This window comes from Oreochromis aureus, linkage group 3 (assembly GCF_013358895.1).
Source record: "Oreochromis aureus strain Israel breed Guangdong linkage group 3, ZZ_aureus, whole genome shotgun sequence".
NCBI lineage: Eukaryota > Metazoa > Chordata > Actinopteri > Cichliformes > Cichlidae > Oreochromis > Oreochromis aureus.
In genome coordinates this window covers 68,727,554-68,749,082 of record NC_052944.1, presented here as the reverse complement: position 1 = coordinate 68,749,082, position 21,529 = coordinate 68,727,554, and the positions used below count along the sequence as shown (strand labels likewise).

At 38.7% G+C, this 21,529-nt stretch overlaps 2 protein-coding genes across 2 annotated transcripts; both read left to right on the top strand.

The window, feature by feature from the left end:
• Positions 1-6,550: 6,550 nt before the first annotated feature.
• On the top strand, positions 6,551-14,583 carry LOC120437418. Its single transcript, XM_039608003.1, has 4 exons — positions 6,551-6,858; positions 11,695-12,051; positions 12,891-13,241; positions 13,480-14,583. The coding sequence occupies exons 1-4, from the start codon at positions 6,777-6,779 to the stop codon at positions 13,644-13,646; spliced, it is 957 nt and encodes a 318-aa protein (XP_039463937.1). The 5' UTR covers positions 6,551-6,776; the 3' UTR covers positions 13,647-14,583.
• A 4,584-nt stretch (positions 14,584-19,167) lies between these two features.
• LOC116321081 (nuclear factor 7, ovary-like) lies at positions 19,168-20,771 on the top strand. Its single transcript, XM_031740843.2, has 2 exons — positions 19,168-19,265; positions 19,363-20,771. The coding sequence occupies exon 2, from the start codon at positions 19,380-19,382 to the stop codon at positions 20,769-20,771; it is 1,392 nt and encodes a 463-aa protein (XP_031596703.1). The 5' UTR covers positions 19,168-19,265; positions 19,363-19,379.
• The last annotated feature ends 758 nt before the right edge of the window (positions 20,772-21,529 follow it).

Genomic DNA, 21,529 nt, shown 5'->3' with positions numbered 1-21,529 from the left:
AACTAGAGGGATCACTGATCCTCCTCTTTAACCTCAGCACACTTAAAATCTTAAGTGCGCTAAAGTCTTAAATCTCCCTTTGATAAGCTTTTATCTATCAGGTACAATCAGACTCATTGGTTATGTTTTGACTATTAAATCACAAAGAGTAAACATAAAATAAGCTCCTTACTGATACTGTTAACCTGTTATTGTGTGGCTGGGAATCAAAGATGTGATCTGGCTCTAATTGGCTGCTCTCGGCCTTTTGCTGTCATTAAAGGCAACAAAATGAAGCTGTTGTTACAGATTTCAGCTGTTACACCTCTTCCTGTGATCTGTCACTAAGTCCTTGTTGAGTTAGTTTAATTAACCTTTGCAGTATATCACGGGTTGTTTTTAGGTGTTTTAGACAGACTTTGTTTTTCTTTCTGTTCCCTGATTTTTTTAAAACTTGCATGGAAGGACTTTATTTTGAAATCCAAAAATCATGTGTCAGATGTACTTCAAACCATTCAAATAAAGAAAGGAAGCTAATGTTTTGATACTTTTTGCACATTTTTTGCACATAAAAAGGTTATACAATAAAACATGAATGCGAATAATAAAAATACGGTGTCAAAATAATGACTTAGTTTTGTGGTTTCTTTGTAATGAGACTAAATTGGTGGACTGCCTGAGGTGACCCAATTATCTGCTTCTAAATTCAGACAAAACTGAGGCTAATGAAGCTAAAACTCAGATAATTTATGGCATTAACTTGCTCTTTAGTAAAAGAGTTTGAAAGTGCATTTATATTTTGGGCCCTGCATTGATTAAACACACCTCTCTATAGTGCCAACTTCATTGTTTACCTCCCCTCAACTCTCTTGCTTTTACCTCTATTCAAAATGATCTTCATCTGACAGGAAGTGACTTCACCATCTCCATGGCAGCAGCAGCACCCCAGCAGTCTGAGTAGAGATTGGCTGAGATGTGCCGTGACTGCTCCACATCACTTCTGAGCTGCACAGACTCAGAGTCACAGAGTTCATGTTCAATCGGTCAGATGTAACTTGCATCTAAATTAATCCTGGTTCAATTTTACTGAATTCTAAAAGGAATGCATCTCTGAGCATCAGGGTCTCTTAATCTTTCCTTCTTGGAAACATAAACTTCCAGTTAGTATCTGCTGTGAAGTATAGTGATGGATTATCTTTAGTTTAAAAGAGCACATAATGTTGAAGCCTCCACAGAAACAGAGGGAGAGACTGTAGGGGTCGCACTGGATCTTTTTACAGCATCAACCAAGAAGATCAAACTTTTCTGCTACAGAAACAGTTTTGTTTTAATCCTTGAAACATTTCACATTTTCTAAAATTGATTTTATTTTGATTTGCATTAAGTTAAAGTTAGTAACGGTCTATAAATCATCACCGTACAGTTGGTCTGTTTTCCAGCTCGTGGGTAACAAACACAAACACCTGTGTGGTCGTCCAGGTTCAAGTTTCTGATCCTCAAGCTCACACGCTGCGGGCATATTAACATCTAAAATGTATGACTATTATAAAAATGTAACTTCAATAGGGCTGGGAAGACACAAAAAGAAAGCTTCAGCCGATACTGGAGAGAAGAATAACCGCTGACTAAGCGAAAACCTGTAGTGATCCCATATGTGTCAGGAGTATGGGAGCAGTTTAGATGCATTTTTTCTAAACACCGGGTCTCTGTGGCTTTTAAACCTCCAAACATGCCGGGCCACAAACTGGTCCACCCCAAGGATCGGGTCCCCCGACACAAACAGAGTAACATAGTGTACGCTGTTAAGTGCCAGGAGGATTGCCAGGATTTATACATCGGGGAAACCAAACAACCTCTAGGGAAGAGGATGGCACAACACAGAAGAGCAACCTCGTCAGGCCAGGACTCTGCAGTCTATTTACACCTACAGGCCAGTGGACACTCTTTCAATGATGAGGGTGTACACATCCTGGACAGGGAAGAACGTTGGTTTGAGCGCGGAGTCAAGGAGGCAATTTACGTGAAAAGGGAAAGACCATCTCTGAATCGAGGAGGGGGCCTAAGCGTACATCTTTCGCCATCTTACAATGCTGTGATTGCAGCCATTCCCCAACTCTCTGTGAATGGTACTCATGGCCATTGATCAGTGTTCTTTGATCAGTGGGTTTTGGTCAGTGATTGTTGATCAATGTTCATGACAATTTGCATAATTAAGATTAAGGAACTGATGTCCGTTGTTCCCTCAGTGGGCTGGTTTCAGTCATTATGCAAATGTACTGTTTATAAGGTTTGGGGAAACCTGCAGTCAGCTGAGACTGAAGAAGTCACTTGGATGAGTGACGAAACGTTTCTCCCACAAAACGCTACGTCCAGATGAACAGAATCAACATTTGGAGATATAAACAATATTTATTCATATTTATTTACAAAATAACTTCAATCTATTCAGTTTTGATTTATATATATGCACATGATTAATAACACGCCATTCTGGTAGGCTCCTCTGAAAATAAGCGTCAGTAAAGTTTGAAGGGTTTTAGTTAAGAAGCATATTTATGAAGTATCCAACAGGTGGCAGAAGATCACCTCTTTACCTCCAAAAGAGAGAGCTTCCCTTTTTACACACTATGTAAAGTCCAAGCCAGTCAGTTTAATAGACACTGTAAAATGAGGCTGTAGGCTCTGAAAACTAACATGGGCTCATGTGTTTCTTCCTGCAGCTGCAACTTTGAAACTCTGACACACAGTCTCATCAATTCTGGGCAAAGACAATGTAGGAAAAGCCCAACACATCTTCTCCATGCTGCACATCTTTTCCTGTCTGTCAGTTTGAAGCCAGCTCATAGTATCTTTTTTTGCATTGTTTGGTGCCTTTGCTGTCATTGTTGTAGTTTGGAGCATCGTTTCAGATTTACAGATTCAGTCACATTTGTTATTTTTATTTTGCTGCTCATTCGTTTTTATCTTTGCTATATAAATGCCAGACAAATTGGATAATAAAAATAAATATAATATAATAAAATTATGTATTTATTGTTTACATTTTAAGCTACCTAACATTGACCTATGAATTATTATAGTGTAAAAATCCACCAAACACAAGGGAATAACTGTATGCTAGCTACACATAGCAGACAATTTAGAAATTAACCATATTTTGATTGTACTTTTAGGTGTTTTCTTACTAACAGCCTGTAAAAATACGTAAACTGTTACAATTTCTTTAACTAAAGCATGAAAAGACAAGCCAACAAGATCACACTGACCATTTTACCCACTTGATGATTCCCAAAGAGCTGTTAGCTATAATCACAGCAGGCTGTGCAAATTTGAGGACACTGGACGTGTACAGAATAAAAAGTAGCAGGACTAAAGACTATCCACGGCATATGAACAATATCTGACAGTCAAATATTTTTCATTGTGGAGTTATAAATGTGTTCAGTGATGACTACAGTGCAAAATTTGTTATTCATTACATTCATTACGTTTTATGGATGAAAAAAGAAAAACTTATAACAACTATGTACAGCTGTTTTTACTGAATGGATGCTCTTTCAAAATAAATAATATAATTTCTCCAAGACCGCAAGAGATTCAAAACTTAAGTTATCAAAATAGTTTTGGTCTTGATTTTCCAGCATGAGAACACAAAACACAGAGCACCACCATGTGACCCATAAACATAAAAAAGAGACTCAGAATAATTTCTAAGAGATGCAAGAAGAGACAAATAATTAGTCATATGATTGTTTCTACCCCTTTTTAGTCCTTTCTTCTATATTCTGATTGTTATGAGGATTTATTAAGAAGAGTCCACTGTCCTTCATGCTGTTGCAGGTGCAGGAGTTTTTTGAATTGCAAAGCTGAGAGCAAGCACAGCGCAGATAGCTGACACATTTATAAGCCACGTGTACTTTCAGTCTGTGGAGAAATTTGCATGTGGGGCATCTCAGGGCATGTGTCTTTATGTTGTTGCCATGGAGATGAAGAGGTTATTTCCTGTCAAATGAATGAATCACATATTTTCTGATAAACATTTGAGAACATTGTCAGTGTTACCTTTGGCTCTGTGCCGATACAAAGACACCTTGAGGAGAGGGGAGATGAAGTACGGATAGAACACCACCAGGTGACAGACCAATCTAAATGCAAAGTGGAGGGAGTTGGAGGGTGGAGCTAAAGTTAAAAGCACGGTTTCAACTTCCTTGGTGGGAAGGAATCTGGTTGTAGGTTTTTCTGCAAAGACAATCAGAGCTTTTAAGGTGAATATGCAGATGAAATATGAGGTGAAATGAGTGTGAAGCTCCTGACCTGTGACAGTGATCCAGCTGGATGGAGACTCTCCATGACCGCTGATGTCACACTTGTAGAGGCCTTCATCAGACCTGGAAACATGCTGGATGGTCATGTGACCTGTAGGCTGCTTCCTGATGAGGGAGCCATCTTTATAGAAAGCAGCTGGGAGGTTGGAGGGAGTGGTCTTTGTTTCACAGAGCAGAGTGACGTCATCTCCCTCCATCACAGGGAGGACAGGACTCTGCAGGATCACTGATCCACCTCAACACAGAGACAAACTACAGCATTTCATCCATTTACACACAGCTTCATCAACACTAACTCCACACACTCAGCTTACCAGTGACTGTCAGGTTAACCATGTTACTGATGGGACCCTCTCTGGACTCACACCAGTAAACCCCACTGTCCAGTAGGAAAACAGTGATGCTACAGGAAGAGCTAGTTTTCCCCACCCATCTCCACACTGAGTCCTCTGTTGTTTGCTTGTGTTTCTCCTCAGAGTCCATCCAGCAGAGCTGTCGTCCTCCTCACAGCTCAGAGACACAAAGTCTCCTTTAAACAAGAGAGCTGCTGGGACTCACAGTCAGACGAGTTGTGAGGAACAAAGAAAGAAAGACATACAGTACATGCATGCCAAAGGTTAAGGATGAATCTAGAGTGGTTTACAATTACTGACCTTTATTTTTTGTTCAGCTCAGCGCTGAGAGAAAGTCATAAGCACCATAGAAACTGTGCACAGAGATGGAGAACAAGCACAGAAGGATTCTCTCACACCGGGCGTGATGGAGGAAACAAAGTTTACTCTTTGTACCTCATCAGCTTTTTTTAAAGTGTTAATTATTTCTTATTTGAATTCTGTATTATACTTAAACAATGATTCCAAAAGCTTTTTTCACCACTTTGAAAATCAATCATTTGAACATTAAACTCTGGTTAAACTCCTGTGCAGCCACTTTCATGTCATATGAGGGCTAAACATTAATTTGTAAATCAGTGATTTCTACAACAATTTTCTACATATTATTGATGTAGAAAATTATGACATAAAAATAGTATTCTTTTTGGTTTCTTCTATGCCTTTTCATCCAAAAACCTTTTAACCCCTATTGATTCTACATCTGGAATGATCTTTGTGAGAGGGAAATAACAGAGAAAAGATTTTTAGGTCCTTCATAGGTAATCATTGCAGTGTACTTACAGAGCAACCAAAGCAGAGATGGTTTCTCCATCGTGCATCGGGGGGAAATCAGATAAACACTTGAAGTCACTCTGTGACAGGATGTCAGTGTTGTAGTTGTCATTGAAAGAAAAGTTTGCTTTGTCTCATTGAAACAAAGCAAAGAAATAGTTTAGCAGTTTTAAAATGCCGAAACTAAATTCCAACTTGAAACGTAGATGATCAACAACAAAATCAACATGAAGTCAGTATTTTGTATGATGCCTTCATTGACAACTCTGAAAACTGAAGAGCTCTTTTACTCACAGATGACGCTCAGTGAATGATAAGCACTGATTGTGTTGATTATGTTGATGTAGTGTAATCCTCCATGTGCTGGCTTCAGCACATTTTCCCGTTAAGGCTAGCACGCTGCAAAGAGTATTTTGAGTAGTAAATGATTGTGAAATTACCACACCCACACAGTGTCTGATTGGTCGTGGTGTAAGATTTTTGATCACAAGCACTCTTATGTTCTGTGTTGTAGCCAAGAGTCAGCTCTCTCCGTGGCTTCCTCCACTACACACTATCCTCTCACCAGTCTCCTCCTTCACTATAAAAGGGGAGAAAGTCATAGTCCCATCATAATCACCTGTCCCCTCTGACCTCCTGGCACCGCCGGAGAGATTGAGCTCTCTGCACCACCCTTCCACTGCAGCAGGCCAGAGACCACATCCCTGCCACAAAGATATAAATGTTCTTTTCCCAGCTGACCTGATTATTATCAGAAAAGATATAATAATGTGTCTATCAGATGTATTAACAGGGACTTTGCTTCAGTTTTTCTCAGTTAAATCTGCAGGTAAAAAAATAATCATAAAAAAGGAGAATCAGCGTCAACCTTTTAAAAAATGGAGCTTTGGGGCCCTATAGCGGTCTGTAGCCAACACTTCGAGACTTTTCAAAAAGGAAGAAAGGGTGTGAACTCTTGGTAAATAAAAGTAAGCACACACAAAACAAACATGACTGGAATGCAGCTCAGCAGCTTTCGGCTCAGCGTGAGGTGCAGTTAGATGTTCTTTTCCTTGTAAACTAACCTGTTTAGACCAATGCGCACATCAGTAGCTTACTTTTTTATTCTTATGCCAACATGGATAACTATTTTAATATGAAGAATGAACAATAAAAGTATTTAAGATGTATTTTCTAAATTTATAATGTTGTGTGCGTTGTACGCGTTTCCATTTCGAAGGACCCATCCCTTCCTTTAGCCTCCAGGCAAACAAAAAGAAAGAAAAAGGCACAAAGTTGGGTGACTTTATTTCTTCCTTTAAATCAGATGCAGACTGTGGTTACTCACCTGCCACAGATGGCTTTTCTGAGAGTGCTTCTGATCTTATCCTTGGTTTCTGCATATACAGGTGAGTAAAACAGAGCTCGTTTAACTTGATTCATTCAAGAACTAAGGAGTACCAATAGGCTTAAGAAAGGTGGTGGTGTTGCTGCTTATGTTAAGTCAAAATTAGATGCTACAATAGTTCTACCAAAATTCATTTGCAAACAATTGGAATTTTTGGCTCTGAATGTGAATATTGCAAAGGGTCTTTGCATAACAATTGCTTGTTGCTATCGACCCGCTTCTGCCTCCACAGAAGCTTTGCATTCTTTAAACCTTTTGCTGTCCAGACTAAATTATGGTGAGCTTGTTGTAGCTGGTGACTTTAACTCGGATTGGCTCAAAACTGTTTCAGATGATTTTAAATCTTTTTGTGATTCTATTAGTCTTACCCAGCTGGTCAATTTACCCACTTGGCCGAATCTCAAAAGCCCCTCTCAAAAATTTTTCATCCTTGGGTGTCTTTTGTAATGACTTAAGTGGCCACTGTGTTGTTGCTGTTATTAGAAATACTAAAGTGGACATGTCACAAAATTGTATTATTTTTAAAAGGACTCTTAAACGAGTCGACCCTTTAATGAGCAAGTATTTTATCATGATTTGTCAAACTATGACTGGAAGAAAATAAGATTGATCCCTGATGTAGAATTAGCGTGGGCATTCTTTAGGGATGGGTTTATGTGAATGCTCCATTGAGAAGATATAGGATAAAAGGTCGTGAAAACCCCTGGTTCTCCCCAGAGCTGGCAGATATCATTCATGAGCGCAACCTGGCTTGGGCCAAAGCTAGGAAAACAGGCTACGCCGGTGATTGGCTTCTTTTCAGACAACTAAGAAACAAATGTACTTCCTCTATTAAGAAAGCTAAATCAGAATATTATCTGTCTGTCACCACTGAGAACCTAAATAATCCACAGAAGTTCTGGAAAATCGTTAAGTCTCTTTCAGTGAGTAAAAGCTCCCACGCTCTACCCACCTATGTTTTTAGGATTCTGTTCCTGTTTATTATAGGAGGGAGATTATGAATTGCTTTAACAAGCACTTTATATCTTCTGGCTCTTTGTTTGACTCTCTGAACCTAGTCTCTGTAAAATCTGGCACAAACCTTCCGGTGTACACTGGTCAGCCATTTAACTCTGTTCCTTTGTCTGTGCAGGAGGTCTATAAAGCTCTTAAAGTGTTAGATCCGAGAAAAATCTCCATGGCCAGACTTACTAGATCCTTACTTCTTGAAACTGGCAGCTGATTTTTTGGCAGAGCCTCTCACAACACTTTTCAACTTCACATTGGATACGAATGAAATTCCCTCAGTATGGAAATCAGCTTTTGTTGTTCCTCTATTAAAAGGGGGCGACCCCGCAGTGTTAACTAATTACAGACCAATATGTAATCTCTCTGTGCTGGCCAAAGCTCTTGTGTGCGAGCAGTTAAAGGAGTTTTTACACACCAATGCCATTTTATCTGAATATCAATCAGGCTTTAGGAAGAATCACAGTACTATCACAGCTGCAATGAGAGTGGTAAATGATACTATTGAACTTGATAAAAAACAACACTGTGCATCCCTTTTTATTGATTACACAAAAGCATTTGACACTGTTGATCATTGTATTTTAAAACTTAGACTCTTCCAGTCAGGACTCTCTGAGAGAGCCGTGGCATGTTTCTCAAACTACCTCAGTAACAGGTCTCAGTGCATAAAATCTGATGGTTTATGTTCTAACTTTGTTACAGTGCACAGCGGAGTCCCACAGGGTTCTGTATTAGGTCCCCTTCTATTTATCATTTACATAAACAATCTTGGTCTAAATGTGCCAGATGCAAACTTGCACTTCTATGCTGATGATACAGTTATTTACAGATGTTGTTCAACTCTTGTCCAAGCCACTGACTCCTTGCGGAAAGCCTTTTTTGCTGTCCAGCACTCATTACTTCAGCTTAAACTTGTTCTCAACGCAGACAAAACAAAGCTCGTGTTGTTTTTTTAAATCCAGGAATTGGGTCCAAATAATCCCATCGGTAACCACTCTTGAAGGTAATAAAATAGAGTTGGTTCACACCTATAAATATCTGGGAATCTTAATTGATGACTCGCTCACCTTCAAACCACATGTAGAGAATCTTGTGAAAAATCTGAAGTTAAAACTGAGATTTTATTTTCAAAATAAGTTGTGTTTCTCTTTTAATACAAAGAAGCGGCTTGTTGCTGCAGCACTCTTGCCTGTGCTGGATTATGGTGATATTCTATATATGAATGCTTCTGCTCAATGTCTTCGAATGGTTGATTCTGTGTATCATGCTTCTCTGAGGTTCATCACTAACCGTAAACTTCAGACTCACCACTGTGAGTTATACTCTCAGGTATGATGGCCTGCTTTGATAAGTCGGAGGAACTCTCATTTATACAGTTTTATATATAAGGTGATACTTGGGTTGCTGCCTTCTTATATATGTTCCCTGCTTGCAATGAAACACGCTGGTCAGTATTCTCTTCGTCTCCATGGTTACTTGTTGCTTTCTGTTCCATTTGCCCGAACTGAATTTGGTAAAAGAGCTTTTGTCCATTTAGCACCCTTGGCTTGGAACAAACTGCAGGACGAATGGAAAATGACCAAATTCATTTCATTACATTACGTGCTTCTAAATCTAAACTACGAATCCTTGAGGCCAAGTCCATAATAAGATAGTTCTAAATAATAATAATTGGAATTAAATAATCATCAAAAAACAGTTTCTGTGCATGTTTTCTGGTTTAACCTTGGAAATGTATCCACTGTGCAACTTCACCCCCTTTTTTATTCAATCATTTATTTATTTGTTGTACTTTTAGCCCTCTTGTTTTGGCAGTTTGGATTACTTCTGCAATGAAAGAAAGCCTTCTCCTAGTATGTTTTTGTGTGTATTAAGTTTTCTCAGATGAAGGTTAATAGTGTTGAATTGTTCTTCGCATACTAGAGAGTTTTTATGTATGGAGTCCATGTAATGTGAACTGGAGCTCTCAAAGGGATCTCATTCCAGCGATGGGTAAAGCATTCAAACTCCACACACTTTCAAAATATAACCTGGATTAGTCAGAAATCTTGTTGTTATTACACAAAGGTGCTAACCACTGGAGGACTGTACCGAGTTTGGCCCAGCATTTGATCTTGACCTTTAATGTTAGCAACCAAGGTCAAAGTTAACCATATATCACGTGAAAGGGTATGGAGTGAACTGCACAACCCACATTTTATTTATTTATTTATTTTTATAGTATGACAGCCTGCAAAATCATAATGATGCCATAAAGCTCGCATGAATATATCTCAAAACATCAGATTTTTTTTGTATAGCCCTTGTCCTTTTGAGTCGATTTATGCTCTTTAAGTGCTCTTTTTCAGAACAACTCTTTGCCAAGGGAGCTTTACCTCCATTCCTTATGTGCACTCCACATGATACCTATGCTGTTTTACTCTTATGCTGTTTGAAGAAAAAGTGGGAATCTCCAAACACCTACAGATGTCTCTGTGGGAACCTGGAAAAACAGTGGTAACAGAGGATCCCCTTGACCTCTCTTACCACTGTCCTATTAAGAAACAAAAAAACAAACAAACAAACAAACAAAAAAGCATAGTCATGATACTTGCAGTTGCAAGATTCCACAAAAATACAATTTTCCTTGATTTGAACTACACTCGTGGATCCATGCAGGTCAGCATGAGTGAACTAAATATTTCTAGCACCTGTACAACGATATAAACTATAAAAATATTTTCATTTGGGTGGATTTTGAGTGACTTTATAAAATTGCATCAAATTTCAGGCAAAAAGACCAATGTTTAGAATATTATTGCTGCTGTCAAATGTAAAATCGGGTGAAAATTAACCTGACCCTCATCTGGGTTTTCAGCAGTGATGTGTGATACTACTGATTTCCTTTCTGATACCAAGTAAAATTCAGGGTGGTATCGACAATACTGATCCGATACCGATACTTTGTACAAGAACTTAATGTTTCATTGTATTTCATATAGAATTGTATTATGTAATCGTAATAATAAATAATAATATAGCTTCATAATGATTACAGGACATCAGACAACTTGTTTTTATCACTTAATAATGCAGAATTATCACAAAGAAATAAAAAAAAACTGAAGTCATGTGCCATTTGAACACCTTGCCTGCCTGCAGAACTAAAGGACTCCGCGACGTCTGTGTCACCCTAGCAGCACCTGTCCCTCTCCTCTCTAGTTCGCCTCAACATAAGCTCATCATATTGTGTGATATGATTGACTCTGAGGTGTTTGGCAATGTTAGTGTTGTTGCCTCAATGTCTTGCCACATGTATGGCAAACCGCGTCTTGGCTGTTTGTGGAGGTAAAATACGTCCACACATAACTCTGTTCACACTCAGCCGTTGTTGTGAGTGCGCACGCCAAGGGCTGCGACACATTTATACAGCCGTATTTCACACGTCTATGAAAGGCGGAGGAAGAAGTAATTCCTTCCAATTCAGACAATCCGAATGATATAGTTTCTTTCCACTGTGTTCCTGTTAATGATAAACTACAACTTTACCCCAAAGTACTAAAATATCGATATTCTAATATGAGAATCGATTCTAGAACATAAATTACTGGTATCGGAAGAATCGATATTTCAGTATCGATCTGCACACCACTAGTTTTCAGAAATCTGCTGTAGTCTGTCCTTTAATTTCAGAATTATAGGCTAGTTGTCACTTCTGATCAGAAAGCAGAGACAAAAAGATTGGCACTTCGCTGTTTTGTATTTTTCAAACTATTGCGATGTCCTTAACTCTACAGTTGAGCAGAAAAGTTTACATCACTTAAGTCCCCATTTTTTATTTTTTATTTAGGCTTGAAAAAGATCAATGTGAAGCCTGCAAAGAACATCCGTCTGGACTGTCAGGGTCCTAAAAATGCCACCATTACACTGTTGGAGTGGAAGAGACACGATCTGCTGTCTGATGGATACGTCTTCTTCTACCGAGATGGTCGTCTGCATAAAACCTTCCAGCATCCGATTTTTAAAGACCGGGTGGAACTGAGTGATCCCCAGATGAAAAATGGGAACATGTCCATCATTTTGTACAACACCACCGTTAATGACACTGGAACATATGAGTGTCGTATGATCATGGGAAACACTTGGCATAGAGGCAGAGGTACCTCAGAGATCAAGCATCGAATCAGGCTCAAGGTTAGAACAAAAGGTGAGTGAGTAGAGTTGAGTGTGTGTGTGATCAGAGGTGAAGCTGCTTCCTGGTTGTTGATGTTTGTTTCTAAAGATGTTGTTGATGAGACTTTGTAGAAAGCAGCTGGTCTGAGTGATGGTAACTGTTCCCACCTCACACGTAGAGATATGCACAGCAATCTAGCATTTGCTTTTAGAGCTCACTGTACAGTCACCTGCCTCAGAACAACCCACTTGCTTCATCAGTATCTTCTTGAAATCACTACTAAAGACTCAATCATATTGCAAGGTTTTTGTTTTATTTTTGTTATTGTGCATTTTAGTCTTTCATATTATTTTACACTTTTATTTTAACATTTTTTGTAACTGCTAGATTTTTATGCTAACTTAAGTCACAGATTGTGTATATTATTTTTTTATTATGATGTTGAACACTTGTGTGACCTGTTTTAGTCTGACTTTTACTCTGGGAAGCATTTTGTAATGCTGTTTAAAAATGTTTATGATTTTCTTTCAAAACAAAGCTTTAAGATTGAAATAGCATTTATATTTTCTGTTGTACAGTTCATTTGCTGTTATGGATAAAAAAATGTGTTTTATTTTGTTTTGAAATAGCTGATAACTATTTGCTGATAGCTGCCAACATCTGCAAACAAATATAATTCTAGAAAGTGGTTCTATATAGTGTTTTACTGTTAATATAGAGTGTTATTAACTTTATTGCTAATGCAATCATATGGCACACTGACCTCTGAGGAAATTTTAAATGACACTCACCATCAGAAAGGTTGCCTACCCCTGTCCTACAGTCTCTTTAGAAATAAGAACCTCTCTGCTCTGTGTTGTTTCCTCTTTCAGCCCGCAAGAATATCACAGCTGAGTCTGGACATAACGTCAGTCTGACATGTCAAGCTCCAAACAACAACTTCAAAGCTCTAGAGTGGAGCAGAGCTGAGCTGAGAGATGAAAATGTTCTATTGTACTGGGATGGGAACTTTGAGTCATTCAACCAGCATCCATCTTTTAAGGGCCGAGTGGATCTGCAGATGAAAGATGGAGACGTGTCTTTGATTCTGAAGAATGTGAAGATTAATGACACTGGAACATACGAGTGTCGTGTCATCAGGAAAAGACCAAACCACGGGCGGACTTCCCACTTGAAGACTAAGCCCATTTGCATCATCTACCTGAGTGTTGTTGATCCTCCAGGTGAGTGAGTAGAGTTGAGTGTGTGTGTGATCAGAGGTGAAGCTGCTTCCTGCTTGTTGATGTTTGTTTCTAAAGATGTTGTTGATGAGACTTTGTAGAAAGCAGCTGGTCTGAGTGATGTGATCAGAGTGCAGTAGATAATGTCTGACAGCAGTTTGAAGAGGAAATGGATTCTGTTCTGTTCTTCACTCATCACCTACCTGACAGCTGACACCTCACACCTGTTTCTCACCTGCAGGTCAGACAGGAGGACACACAGAGGATGGAGGGAAGGAGGATGGAATCAGAAAGTATCTTGGATTGGAAGCTGTAATGTCAGTATTTTCTATTGTGATGACTGTTATTACGATAATTATGATAGAGAAAAATAAAAAACAAGAAGGAGGACAGACACAGCATGAATAACACATTGCCTTATACCAGAAATAATTGATTTGATTATAGCCAGAGATAGGTCAGCCAGTGTAAAAATTCAAAAAGAAAAAAACCCACATCTGTACAATTTAAAATGTATGAACATTTAGGTTGTATCATTATCCCAGGCCACTGTTTTCATTAAATTGGCAGACTGCAGGCAGACTCTATCTGATAAACTATTGTATGATCAAGCTGACTGATTACAGCAGGCCATAATGGCCCTCTCCCTATCTCTGTCCATCTCTCTGTGTATAAAATATAACCATGTCTGCACCAATTATGTTCTCCCCCTCCTTGAGCTGCCACCTTATCAAGGGGGAGGGGTTTATAGCTCAGATGATCCTGGGAGCTGAGTTGTCTGAAGCACTGATCTACTGGTATGACAAACAGGTATCAGGGGATGAGCCAGACTAAGAGCAATTCATGTGTACCGCAATATTTGTTTGTCACAATGTAAATGGTCTTATTTTGCTCTTGAATTTATTCACAGAAATGGTTTTAAAAAAAAATTTAAATCTAGAAAGACAAAGTGAAACTGTGAAATCAGTCTTTGTTGATCCTTTGAGGTCTCAGATATGATTTTAAATTCATGTTTCATGATTATTGAACCACAAGGAAGCAGGAAGTGTAAGATTTTATACAAATTTTTAAGTAAAGGGATAAAAACCTTGACTTAATGTGTGTAATGTAATTAAGAAATACAATGCACTATAAATTGGGAATTAATGTTTTAGACCTTTGGCAGTGTAAGAGGTTCTATCAAATCTACCGAGACTCTAACTGTACATCCAGCCTGTTGATAGGATGTGTTTTTTTCAAGAGAGCCTACAAACTCAATGAAATGCAAATCAGTTCATAACTTTAATGTAATATATTTTTATGGATTATTTGTTGATATTCTGTCTCTCTCTATTAAAATGACAATACCATGAAAATTAGAGACTGTCCACTTCATTTCTCTTAAAAACGGAGCAGGTGATCAGACTATTTCAGCCACTTTACCAGCTTTACATTTTAATGTTTCTGCTTTGGTCTTTCTACTTTCTTTCACCACTCCCATGAACCTCTAATTTTACCACTAGCATCTACTAATATATCTTATAGAGATGTCTGTTTTACACTCAAAGCAACAGTGAGTTTCCTTGTGCGTACGAACATGATGTCAGTCACATGGCACAGCCGTCAAGATCAGCTTATATGAACAGACTGAATCATTCCTAACAAAGTTGCCAGGTAGTGCTCGTCACCACCATTAAAAAAAAAAGCAGATGATTTCTTTTTTTGTTTGCTGTTTACTTTAAAAAAGATTTAAATATCACTTTTATTTAATAAGCACATTGTAGTGTTCTGTATCGTTCTAAGAGACTTCTATTTATAAATACATTTTCTAAAATAATTCAGAAGATTTGTACAGAGATTCTTAAAACAAACTTCTTCTTCTTTAAATTATTCATAATCTTTTATAGGCAAGTATAAAATATTTTATAAAAAATCCTAGCAAAACTTATTTTGTGTCTCAGGATAAACTATTTTAATGTAGCCACTTAGGATATTCTGTTAAGTCTCTCTCTCTTCTTCTGTTATGCTGGAGCTGAAGCCAAAGCATGTCTACACTTAAATGAGTGGGTTGAGTTTCTTTGAGATATAATCAAACAGGTTTCCTTCTCTGTAATTCTTTGAGAGAATTGATCCCTCCCTAATTCTAAAACACTGAAACAATCTGACACCTGAATGTACAGTGAAACCTGCTGCACATTTTTGCTACTGTCACATCACAGACAAAAGAGTTGCAGAGTTTGACTTGTTATACCAGATTATTGAGGGTTAACACGTGATGTGGAGAAATCCTCATACAAACCAGTGATGGGAGGAGCAAACTGATCCTGACCTTTATCATATATGTCTTTAGGAGTCATGTCACTGTGTTGTGTTATTGGTGTGTGGATCCTTTCAAGGGTGGTGTGTGCAGATTTGTCATGCCCCAGGTATCACTGGGCTGCCCTCTGCAATCTCTCTCTCCCTATTTGTTTGAGTTAATGTAACCCAACATTATTGCTCTTGCTCTTCTTTATAATCCTAATTATATAAGAAGATATTTATTTGATTACACTTTGAATACTGGGTTTAGGTGACTGGATTGCAGTTACCATAGAAAAACAGGATGGAGGGAAGGAGGCTGGAATCACAAATTATCTTGGGACCGTAATTGGAGTGATCGTATTTTTTGTTTTGATGACTGTTATTGTGATTCATAAAAAACAAAAGAAGTAATAAAAAAAAGAAGTTAAAGAAAACAGTTCTTTAACAGTTTAAAGTTTCTAAACAAACAATTTTGCATCATATTCCCACTGAGTGATCAAGGATGTTTGGATGGAGCCAGGATTCAGTTACAATCAGCAGACAACACTTTTAAACAAAGCAGATGTAATAAGTCTCTGAGTGTAGCTTCTCCATTTTGTTTTGCGAACGATCTAATGCCCATGAGGAAGATGGGTGAAAGCGGGAGTTTTATGTTTCATAGCTGGATGGGATAACCAGCTCTGCATCCCGGCTTTTGTCCCTCTGCTGTTCCCTTGTATGTGCATTGCTCTTTCATCTTAATTTCAGTTGTTTTGTAAGGACTGATGAGGAATACACCAATGTGTTTTGCCTATCCTAGCATGTCCTCTAGACTCCATAGAGGAGATGGAAGAGAGGCAGATAATGGCCAATCCAATGTCCATTATGGATGGGATCTGTAACCCCTACATGAGACTGGGGACTCCTTGAATAGCTCCTTTTTGATTTTGTTCAAACAATTATTGCACACTTTTTGTAAGTCCAATAAACTTCATTTCACTTCTCAAATATTACAGTGTGTGTCTCCTATATGATATATTTAACTGACATTTTTTATCGTAACAACCAACGATTTATACAGTTATACATTTATCATTATAAATAATGACTATTAATAAGGTTGCCCAAACTTTTGCATCCCACTATATGTGTATTTGTATGTCTCTTTCTTATATGTTAATGTTCCCACCACTGACAATTGTGGGCTTTGATCAGTGGTTGTGATAATTTGTATATAACGAACCCCACTTTTCAGTTAATTATTTGTAAAAAAAATGTTTGGAATCATGTATGATTTTCGTTCCACTTCTCACGTGTACACCACTTTGTATTGGTCTTTCACGTGGAATTCCAATAAAATTGATTCATGTTTGTGGCTGTAATGTGACAAAATGTGGGAAAGTTCAAAGGGGCCGAAGACTTTTGCAAGCCACTGTATGTTGTGCTATTTCTTACTTCTTGTATTGTCTGTTTTTGTTACTGTTTGCACTGGAGCACATAATTTCCCCTAGGGATCAATAAAGTATTCTGATTCTGATTCTAAAGCATCACAGTTCAGTCTGAACAGAACCTCAGTCATGTTAAACTACAAATAATGATACCAAACTTATATTTCCACAACCATGTCATGTTGGGAAAACTGAAACTTCTGTGCTGCCATCTGCTGGCAGCAATTATAAAACACTTTCATAACAAGTCAGTGCGCATCTGATTCACTCCCACTCAGCAATCACTGTGAATCTGGGGTGTGCTGGTAATCTGATAATCTTAAATCTACCTGGACCAACATCTGCCACCTGCATACTGACGGGTTGGTGGAGTGGCTGAATAAGACTTTAAAGTCCACAATTCATAAGTTCTTTCATGAGGATGATTGCTGGTTAGATCCTCTGTTGTTTGCAGCACGGGAGGTTCCCCAGGCCTCTATAATTGTGTTTAACTGAAAGTGAAAATTAAAGGAAGTTTCTGTAAATATCTGACTTTTTTTATTTTGTCATATTTTGTTTATTTGTTCAAATTTTATTGTGTTCAAACTTCAAAATAACATGACACTTGGGAGGATACATGCATTTGACCTTGACCTACCAATGTCAAAGTTTACTTTACTTGAACTTCTTCACAAACCTTTAACGTCTTCATTAAGGAAATAATTTCAAGAAACCATCCATGCTCTTCCCACTTATCCTTGGCAGGGTCACCGGGGGTCAAAGCACATCCCATAGGGTGAGAAGGCAGGTAATCTCTAGAAGGGTCTGTTGCAGGGCTGACACAGAGAAACGGACAATTATTCACACTCACATTCACACCTATGGGGAATTAAGAATTACCAAGAACCTAACCCCACTAACTGCATGGTCTTGCAAAATCACCCACTGCATGGACATAGCTTAAAATCTCAAGGTTTAACAGCTTATAGAAGCCAAAAATGGATATGGTAAGATAATGAGTTGGGGAATGGCTGCAATCACAGCATTGTAAGATGGTGAAAGATGTACCCTTAGGCCCCCTCCTCAATTCAGAGATGGTCTTTCCCTTTTCACGTAAATGGCCTCCTGGACTCAAACAACTTGTTTTGTATGTATATTAATCCTTTTTGTTATTTATTCCAAATGTCTACTATTTATATATTTTGGGTGTGGCGCACCTATATTCTGTTGTACATGTACAATAATAATAAAGGGCTGTTCACTTCTGTTCTACCATGGGTCAAAACCTGAGCAAGAAGATGAGTTTCTGTAATTATTAGTGTACAAAAGTTATGAAGACAGAACAGTTATAAAATTAGCATATTAATTTTGTTTATTTATTTATTTTAAATACCATGTACTCAGTTTTGTTTTAGATTTATATCTTTCAAACAATGATCTGCTTGTAACTTTACATAGACAGTTACAGCAAAGTGCACATAAATAAGAATAATTCAAACACACACTGCAATGTGTACTTAAAATAAGCTAAATACATAATCATGGTACTTAATCAAACCCTGCCCTATTTACACAAGCACACCCTACCGTCTCAGCACATCCTGTTTCTGCAAGTAGACTGTCTTCAAACTACATTGCATACCTTCAAAAAATCTATTAAACAGTCAATCCAGCCTACCAAAGTTGTATTTATATTATTCACACAAACCCTAGTTACCCAGTAACTAGGGTTTGTGTGAATAAACCCTAGTTTATTCACTAGTTTATTCACTAGTTTATTCCCTAGTTTATTCACACAAATCAATAAAGCCATTTTCAATAAAACTGATGTAGTGGTTTAATACTGGTTCCTTTGGACACTGCTATCTACCCTCTTAGAGACCAGGGAGTAGACCCTTTTGTAACAGTTCCTGGTGAGTGATTCTTCCACACATCAGCCAACAGGATGATGGCTGTTTTTGCCGGTCAACAGATAAAATCACCTGTTTTTGTGTCACTGCATTACAGTCCCATTTCTACTGAACCTGATAAATAACACGAAAAAACATTAACATTTTTAATGTAAAACTATTGCAACACTTTTCTAAGATCTGTGAGTTTTCCTGCCCTGACACATGATAACAGAAAAGCCTTCAAGCCGTGCTGTGATACACACCCATCTTACATGACCACGCCTCATGACTCATGTGAGACAAACCAGGAACCAGGATGCTATTGTTCCTTAGTAAACAGAGATGCACAGACGATCAGACCGAACTAGCAGCTTCCACTGAGAAAGTCCAGCTACAGGGAAAAAAAGTGGAAAACTCCAACACTGCTGCTGACGCTCCACACACTGAATGTGAGTATGAACAAAAAACATGATCCAAAACACATTTCAATGAAGGTAATAGAGGAGGGAGGGGAGCCAAGACTAACTGTACTTCTACTGTTTTCAGCTTCACTCACAAACTCAATGGCTTCCAGATCAGAGGAGGATCTCTGCTGTCCGGTCTGTCAGGAGGTCTTTACAGATCCTGTTCTTCTGTCATGTAGCCACAGCTTCTGTAAAGACTGTCTGAAGAGATGGTGGAGAGAGAGAGTAAAACATGAATGTCCAGTGTGTAAGAGGAGATCTTCAAGAGAAGAACCAACATTAAATCTGGCTTTAAAGAATCTGTGTGAGTCGTTCTTACAGGAGAGAGATCAAAGAGCGTCAAAGTCTCTCTGCAGTCTGCACTCTGAGAAACTCAAACTCTTCTGTCTGGACCATCAGCAGCCAGTGTGTGTCGTCTGCAGAGACTCAGAAAAACACACCAATCACAGATTCAGACCCATCGATGAAGCTGCACAACAACACAAGAAGGAACTTCAGGAAACTCTGGAGCCCTTAAAGGAGAAGTTAAAGATTTGTGAAGAAGTTCAAGTGAAGTTTGGTCAAACAGCAGAACACATTAAGGTCCAGGCCCGACACACAGAGAGGCAGATTAAGGAGCAGTTTAAGAAGCTTCACCAGTTTCTAGCAGATGAAGAGGAGGCCAGGCTGGCTGCACTGAGGGAGGAAATAGAGCAGAAGAGTGGGATGATGAAGGAGAAGATGGAGGCTCTGAGCAGAGAAATAGCAGCTCTTTCAGACACAGTCAGAGCCACAGAGGAGGAGCTGAGAGCTGAGGACATCTCATTTCTACACAACTACAAAGCTGCAGTGGAAAGAGTCCAGCACTGTTCACTGCTGGATGATCCACAGCTGCCCTCAGGAGCTCTGATAGACCAGGCCAAACACCTGGGCAACCTAACCTTCAACATCTGGAACAACATGAAGGACATGGTCTCCTACACTCCTCTCATTCTGGACCCAAACACTGCTCATCCACAACTCATCCTGTCTGATGATCTGACCAGTGTGAGAGGAGGAGAGAGGCAGCAGCTTCCTGATAATCCAGAGAGGTTTGATTTTTTGTGGTCTGTCCTGGGCTCTGAGGGCTTTAACTCAGGGACTCACAGCTGGGATGTCGAGGTTGGAGACAATACGTACTGGGGACTGGGCGTGTTAGCAGAATCTGATGAGAGGAAAGGAACCACACTGTCTGGATTATGGAGAATAAGATTTAATTCCGGTGAATACTCAGCACTGTCACCATCAGCTCCACCCACTGTTCTCTCAGAACAGAAGACGTTCCAGAGGATCAGAGTGAATCTGGACTGGAACAGAGGAAAGCTGTCGTTCTCTGATCCTGATACTAACACACACATACACACCTTCACACACACTTTTACTCATAAGATGTTTCCTTATATTGGCACTCTGGATGATAAATTGAAGGTGTTGCCTTTGAAAGTGTCAGTGGAGAAGATAAGTTCAGGATGATTATATTTCTAATGCTTGCTGTTAGTGAATAGAACCTTTTAAACAGCAGCTGTCCTCCTGCTGCCTCGTTGTTCCAAAGCTCTTTGTTTGTCTTAGTTCTCACCATTTCAGTTTCTGCTGTCGACCCTTTCACAATCATTTCACTGTTTCTCAGTGACTTCCAAAACTTGATTTGAAATTCTATCATGTTTCAGATCACAGATCGCACAGCCAAAAACAAACAAACAAAAAACAGTCTAGAAGAAAACATAAGTAACTTTTCTAAAATAAAGATCCAAAAAATATAAATCTTTTAATTTTGCCCTTATCTTAAACAGGAGAATGTTTTTAAGGCTTCTCATCTCAACAGCTACCAGTTCAATTAATGACATTTACAAAATATATGAGACCCGCAGGAGGTACTAGTTAAATAGGAGAGCTGTAGACATGCAGACAGCTCATAAGGTTTAATGTTAATACAAGAAATATTTATTTCCATACATGTAAAAATAGCACCATAAGGTAGGCAGTTACAAGAAAAACTATGATCAAACAAACTGTGCTGCATAACAGTACGCAAAAGAGTGGTGGCAGAGTACGCTACAAGCTTCCCACAGGAATGACACAATGCTTTCCCCTAAATTGTAAACATAGCTTTAAACATGACACTCCACTGAGACTTAGCTCTCCAACAGAAGGCTACGAAATTCACAGCAAGCTGTCTTTTAGGAAGATTTAAAAAAAATGGCCAAATGTCACTGCTTGCACCAGGCAATCAC